At 50.8% G+C, this 7310-nt stretch overlaps 1 protein-coding gene across 1 annotated transcript; it reads left to right on the forward strand.

Annotated features, from left to right (window-relative positions):
• The first annotated feature begins 349 nt into the window (after positions 1 to 349).
• SOWAHB (sosondowah ankyrin repeat domain family member B) lies at positions 350 to 6001 on the forward strand. The gene has a single exon (XM_004472590.3). It carries the CDS (start codon positions 2318 to 2320, stop codon positions 4691 to 4693), a length of 2376 nt encoding a protein of 791 aa, XP_004472647.2. The 5' UTR covers positions 350 to 2317; the 3' UTR covers positions 4694 to 6001.
• Positions 6002 to 7310: the final 1309 nt, after the last annotated feature.

A 7310-nucleotide genomic window follows, 5' to 3' on the forward strand; every position in this document is an offset into this window, starting at 1 on the left:
TTCCCTGCTTTCTACTCCTTCATATCTACTAATTTCACCTTCAAAAATAATCTGATTTAAATAACCATGACTTTGGTGGCTTCGTCTTTCATTTTCCCTCTTCCTTGTAAGTGCTTCTTAAAGTCTATTTCACTTCCCCCTCTTGTTACAGGTCCCCAATTTTGTAGCCAGATGTTTTGAGAAGTACTAACGAGGGTTTCTTTTCCCTTACTATTTCAATGCCCACCAGGAGTTTTCCACTTGGACTCCTCCTTCCCTACATAAGGACACACCTCTCTGTCCCACCAAGAGATAAGGATACACTTCTTATCCCACCAGTACACAAAACCAGGCAATAAACACAAAGGGAAGCTTAATTTAATGCAAAACCATTATTTGAATAATTAACCTAAAGGTTTAATGTTATGTAGAGATATCAGTGTAAATTATTACTCCACTCTCAATCCAGGAATGTGTTTGTATTCTAGAAAATGCCAAAAATAGGCAAAAATATTTCCCAGTCCTTTCTGGCCTAGAAAATTTAAAACCAAGGATTCCAATTCATTCATGGCAAAGGATTCATTCATTCACAAGTCTTAAGGACCAAAAGCGCAGCTGATGTGTCACATCACCGTGACTGGTTCTAGGCTAAAGTATGTTGGTGATTGTGGAGCTAGTATGCTTTCAACCCTCTCCTTTGTCAAAAAGGACAGGGACATGTGAAATAATCAGAAGTGATAAAGAAAAGTAGGAAAAGCGAAAGGTGAGGGGAGTAAAGAAGAGTGGCAAATGACAGGGAAGGAAAAAAAATAGAGACTGTAAATGGAAAATATAAGAGGCATGAGAGGATTCTGATAAGAAAAGATAAAAATATATTTGCTGTTGGCATTTGGGCTCAGGGCAACAAGACATCCTGTATCTCAAAGAAACAAGTTAAAAAAAAAATAGTGATAGACACTCAGAATCTCAACTCAAAGACGAAAAGATCTTTTAAGAAAGGGCAGGGTTAAGGTGTGGAAAGATAAAAGGAAAAGGAAGGGAAAACAGCTGTTAGGGGGGAAAGTGCTGTGATTCTAACAGTAGAGACAGTCTTAGAGATGCCAATGAAGAAAACGGCCCTCCTCTGCAAATGTACTTAGAATGAGGGGGAGCTCCCTGCCCTGCGATGGTTTGGAGGAGCGGAGTCAAGTCAGACTAGCCTCAATATGCTCAATATTTGAACGTGTGCAGGAAGCCTTACATTCCGAGAGAAAAGACAACTTCACCACCTCAGCCAAGACAAATCTCTTCTGTAGACAAATTTCAGAGTAAATCAAAGTAATAGAAGGCATCTACTATTTTAACTCTTGAGTCATAAATCTGCTCATTTTAGCTGCTGGGCAACAATCAAGGAGTGTTTTCGCCTCCCACTTAACCTGAGACACAGTGAAGAAAAAGAAAAGCAGAAACCAGCACTGGCTCATAATCTTCTGGTGACTTCTCTTATGGGTAGACTTGGATGTATTCAGATCCTTGAAACTGGTGCCCAGGAGCGGTCCGAGCTTTATCTCCCTGTCAACAGCGACTTGGCAAAGTGAGTTTTCTTGTTAGTACTGCCTCAGGGGATCCGAAATTACTCCGCCACAGCATTAAGAAAGACAGGCACCTTTTGGAGAGTCCGCAGAAAGCCAGTTATTTGTACCTTCTCCTCCACGCCGACTTCAGCCATAACTTAGCACGGAGAGCGCAGGAACGGATCTTCATTGCTCTCGTTTCCTACGTGGCCGAGACCCAAAGGAGGGCCGGTGGCCTACCTGCCTTCCACTTCCCGGGCAGAAGCGGCTGCGCGCGCTCGGGGCGGTTCGCGGCCGGCTCGGCGCCTTCCAGCCCTCACCCACCCTCGCGGTCCCCGGCGCTGACCCGCCTGACTCATCTGGACCAGGTGGTGGGCGGTGAGGTGGACCTCAGCGGGCGGAGGAACAGGCGGCGGCTTGCCGGCCCTTCCCCCAGAGCCAGGGAGGAGGCGTCGCCAGGGCGCAGGTGAAACCGACTCCGACCTATCCCGGGAACTTTCGCTGCGGGGACTCTCGGCGAGAGGGCCGCGTCGCGCCAGGGCGACCTGGGAGCCGTCCTCTCCCAGCCCGGCTGCGCGCAGGGCTGAGCCAAGGGGCCCTCGGGAGACCCGCGGCCGTCCTGGCGCGCTCGCGAGCTGCTGGCAGCGCCGGTATCCGCAGCTGATGGAGGCGGGTGGCGCGGCCCGGGGCGCAGGTGACACACACCCGGCCAAGGTTTCTGCGGGCGGAGAAGAGCGCCCGGAGGGCGGGACGCAGACTCCCGGGGCGGAAAGGACAAGGCAGCGATGGCCCAGGAGCTGAGCCAGGAGGCACTACTGGACTTTCTGTGCCAGGCCGGGGGCCGAGTGACCAACGCCGCCTTGCTGATCCACTTCAGGAGCTTCCTCCGAGACCCCGACGCGCCCCTCAGCCAGCACCAGCGTCGTCGCGAGCTCTTCAAGGGCTATGTCAACTCGGTCGCCGCAGTGCGCCAGGACCCCGACGGCACCAAATACGTGGTGCTCAAGAGGAGGTACAGGGACCTTTTGGGGGAGGAGGGGCTGCAGCGACCTCACGACCCGAGCGCGTCCGCCGCCCCTACAGGGGGAGCTGCGCCCTGCTCCCCGCGAGGCGGGCGCGGTGGGGAGCAGCCGCCGCAGCAGCCCAGGCGGCGGCGGCGGCGGGAGGAGCGAGAGGAGGCGCCCGCAGGTGCCGCAGACGCAGGTTGCGACGGACTCCCGGCCAGCGGTGCCCGCGAGAATGCCCGGGCGGACGGAGGGCGCAAGGGCAACTCCGGCCAGAGAGCGCCAGTGCAGGTGGCAGCGGGCGCCCAGGCGGGAGTGCGGTGCGCGGCGGCCGGGACGCAGGGCCGCTGCTGCTGGGAATGCCTCCAAAACAGCCTGGGGGTGTTCCCGGGAGAGGCGCTCCTCGGAGTGCAAGCAGATACCCCCACCGCCGGGGAGAAGCTGGCGCCGGCTCCGCCTGCCCAAGATGACTACGGGGCTCCCGGGCAGCGGCAGGAAGGGGAGCCCGCTGAGCCCGCGCCAGTTCCCGCAGCGCCCCCCTCGCCTCCCGAGACTGTTGAGGCTCCCGGGGGCCGGGCTTCCCCGCCAGCGCTCCTGCCTCGCCCTTCTGCCCCGGGAGACCGGCCAGAGCTGTTGGTCCCGAGCGCTGTGCACTATTCGACACTGAAGCAGCAGCAGCAGCGCACTCGGGAGTGGGTGGCCAGACACCCCCAGATGCCCGAGGCTCGGAACCAGGGCCCCATTCGGGCATGGTCAGTGTTGCCAGACAATTTCCTCCAGTTGCCATCCGAACTCGGCTTCTGCGTCGCTGAGTCTAACTCAGCACCGCCAGGCCCAACTCTTTCCTCTCATTCTGTCTGTCCCGTTCCTGATGAGTCCTCAGAATCCTGGCCGGGAAACCCTCCATTGACAGTCTTTCGTAGCATCCGTTGTCAGCTGTCCCTTCAAGATCTGGATGATTTTGTGGACCAAGAGAACCATAGCAGTGAGGAGAGCAGTAGTGGGCCAAAAGAGTCGCCAGGCGGTTCTGAAGAGGGCTTGCAGGTTACCCTGGGAACCCAAGATTGGGGAAAACTCAGGAATCCAGCTGGGGGCCTGTCTGTATCTCCAAAGGAGGGCAGCCCTAGTAGGAGCCCTCAGGGCCTCAGGAACCAAGGGGGTGGCCACACCACTCAGAAAGTCCCAGCAGGGGCAAATGGTCTTGGGGGCCACCCCCAAGAACCTTTGTCCTGGCCAGCTTCCAAATCAAGGAGATCCTTCAGGAGGAGCTCTCAGGCAGGCGGAGCCAAATTGTCTTCCTCTGATGAAGAGTTGCCAGATGAGGACTTGCTAAGAAGGAGTCGCCGGCCATCTCGCCCACCTCGCTCCAGGAAACTCTCCAAGGTGGGACCAGTGCCCTGCCCAAGGGTGGATGCTGCCTTGACACCAAAACCTGCAGTTATTAAGGCTGTGGTTGCTGAGCAGGTTCGGCCACACAGCACATGGGCCCCCTCTGGCCACACACAGACCTTGGTCACACACAGACCTGAGCACAAGTCATCCCTGGTGCCCCTGGATGCCAGGGAGCATGAATGGATCGTGAAGCTCGCCAGTGGCTCCTGGAATCGGGTGCTGATATTGTTCTGGGAGGACCCCCGGCTGGTTTTGCACAAAGACTTCTTGACTGGGTATACTGCCTTGCACTGGATTGCCAAACACGGTGACCTCAGGGCCCTTCAGGACCTGGTCTCGGGTGCGCAGAAGGCAGGGATTGCTCTTGATGTAAATGTGAGGTCCAGTGGTGGGTATACCCCACTGCACCTTGCAGCCATTCACGGCCACCAGGGGGTCATTAAATTGCTGGTACAAAGATTGGCTTCTCGGGTGAATGTCCGGGATAGCAGTGGGAAGAAGCCATGGCAGTATCTGAACAGTAATACCTCTGGAGAAATATGGCAGCTTCTGGGAGCCCCTCGGGGCCAGCCCATTTTCCCAGTCTATCCCTTAGTCCAAAGCATTTCCACCACCAGGAAGGTCAAGAGCAGGGAAGTATCTAGAACTGTCAGCCGAAAAACTTCCTTTGCCGCGTTACTCAAGAGTCAGCACAGCAAATGGAAACTGGCCAATCAGTATGAGAAATTCCCCAATCCAAGGGAAAGAGAAGAGTATAGTGACTGAAGCTGGTCCCTCTGTCCAGCATGCACCTACCACAGCCTCACCCTTGAACTACTCGGTGAGAGAATCCAGGGGGAATAGGAAAATTGCTGAGGAGTGAGAGGTCAAATGAAGTGGCCTAGCGTTTCCCTCCCTGGATCAGCACATCCTAGAACTCAGGGGTTGTCTGAGTTTGAAGACTCAAGTCCTTGGGCCAGTGGGACCAAGACAAGAGGCAGAGTCGGTGCCCAAAACCCTGGAGGCATTCTTCCTCTTCCCACCACTGGTCTGGGCACCCTAAGTTACAGTGTTTTCTGAAGCAGCCATCCCATGCCTTATCTAGAGAGGTGACAGATGTCTAACAAAAGGGAGGCAGTTCAAGGAACTGAGGAAGCTCAAATAAAATCCTCCCTGGCTGGTAGCTCTCTGGCTTCTGTTCATTTGGAGAATAAATCTTGGCTGAGAGTGGAAAGCACCAGATTTGAAATCAGATGGCCTCTCTCTCTCTGCATTCAAATCAGTGAAATAAAATTATTCCTGGAGAGTAGAATTTCATTTATGAGATTCCTCAGCCTTGTTCCTGAGTCCTTTGAATGCAACCTATGGTGGCTAATGTGTGAAATGGTTAGTATTTTTCTTGGGTCTCTTTCCCCCTTATTAGAGAAGCAGTTGGGTAAGATCCAGTTACAAGCTTGACTCCACACCCTATAGGAATGACTGATATTCAGGCTGCACTTATTAATGCAAGGGGAACTTTCCAAACATAAAAGCCTTGTGGCTCATTTGCACAGTGACCGACACCATCTATTGCAGTATAGAAACTCCCTGTGTACCAAACATAGCTATTACTAGTAGTTTTCAGTAGGTTTTAAAAAAAATCATTAGTAGTTTTCAGTAGGTTTTAATGGCCATCCTTCAAACTCATAAAGAGAAATGAGTTCACACTGAGGAAGCAGAAATTCTTCCCTACCAGGAATTTTCTGAGCTGCTAAAGATAATTTTATTTGCACTAAACTTGTTGCCAATTAAAGATTAAATATTAGCCTCAAAATACTGTATATTTAACAGGAAGTGCTCTTTTTAATTGCCTGAGAGGGACAATTGTAGGTTTATGGAATGAGAGAATGGCAAGTCTGTCAAAATGCAGTAGAATATCAGGATTTTAGAATGTAAATTGAGGAGAGCTGAAAAATTAAATGTTCAAAGTGGAAAATGTTAATTTTTATGGAAATGTCTTCATGTACTGTGGCAGTGATACTATATTTTAAAAGTATTTTTGTGTCTTCTGGTTATTTTCTCCCATTAAAATATCAACAGATTTTTATAATTATACTTATGCTGATTACTTTAACTTTCTTTACAAAATTTTCCCAGCAAGTGACAAGTATTTTTGTTTCTTTGTAGTGTTACATTATAATTTTGCAGAAATAAACATATCTGTATTAGGAAACAAAAATAGACATGATAAATAACTCTAAGAGCTGTTTTTTCCTCCAAAAGATCTATAAAAGGAACAAAACTTTGGCAAATAAAAACAAAAGACAGACAACCACAGATGATAGGGTCATGGTTAGAGGAGACAAACATTTAAGAGAAATGGGGAGGTGGATTTGGCTCAACTGATAGAGCATCTGCCTACCACGTGGGAGGTCCAGGGTTCAAACCCAGGGCCTCCTGACTGGTGTGGTGAGCTGGCCCACGTGCAGTGCTGATGTACACAAGGAGTGCCTGCCATGCAGGGGCACCCCCGTGTAGGGGAACCCCATGCGCAAGGAGTGTACCCCGCAAGGAGAGCTACCCCATGTGAAAAAAGCGCAGCCTGTCCTGGAGTGGTGCTGCACACACGGAAAGCTGACGCAGCAAGATGATGCAACAAAAAAGACACAGATTCCTGGTGCCACTGACAAGAATATAAGTGGACACAGAAGAACACACAGCGAATGGACAGAGAGAGCAGACAAGGGGGGAGGGGAGCACGGCGGGGGAGAAATAAATCTTGAAGAAAAAAAAACATAGGGAAGCAGACTGGCTCAACTGATAAGACGGTCCGCCTACCATATGGGAGGGTCCAGGGTTCAATACCCAGGGCCTCCTGACCCATGTGGTGAGCTGGCCCATGCGCAGAGCTGCTGCTCTCAAGGAGTGCCCTGCAAGAAGAACCACCCTGTGTGAAAAAAGCACAGCCTGCCCAGGAGTGGCACTGCACACACAGAGAGCTGACACAGTAAGATGATGCAACAAAAAAGAGACGCAATTTCCCAGTGCCACCAAGGGTACAAGAGGACACAGAAGAAAACACAGAGAGCAGACAAGGGGGGGGGGAGGGGAGAGAAATAAATAAATCTTTAAAAAATAAAACTTTCTTATTAAAAAAAAAGAGAACATGATAAACATCTCTGTGAATACTCTTAGTAAGTCAGTTATTTTTAGGAGAAAAAATTACTGAAGTGTGAACATGTCAAAGAATCTTACTTTACCATATTATTACTACATTGACTTACTCAACAAATATTTTTTGCTTAGTGTCACGAGATTTACAACTATGAGTGGGACATGTGCTCTGCCCTCTTGAAACTTAAAAGTTTAACTATTTTTTGTTTGATTTATACCCCAGTTTGTTCCCAAGGTGTCTTTTAAAGCT

The sequence above is a fragment of the Dasypus novemcinctus genome, chromosome 1, assembly GCF_030445035.2.
Source record: "Dasypus novemcinctus isolate mDasNov1 chromosome 1, mDasNov1.1.hap2, whole genome shotgun sequence".
In the NCBI taxonomy this organism is placed as follows: domain Eukaryota; kingdom Metazoa; phylum Chordata; class Mammalia; order Cingulata; family Dasypodidae; genus Dasypus; species Dasypus novemcinctus.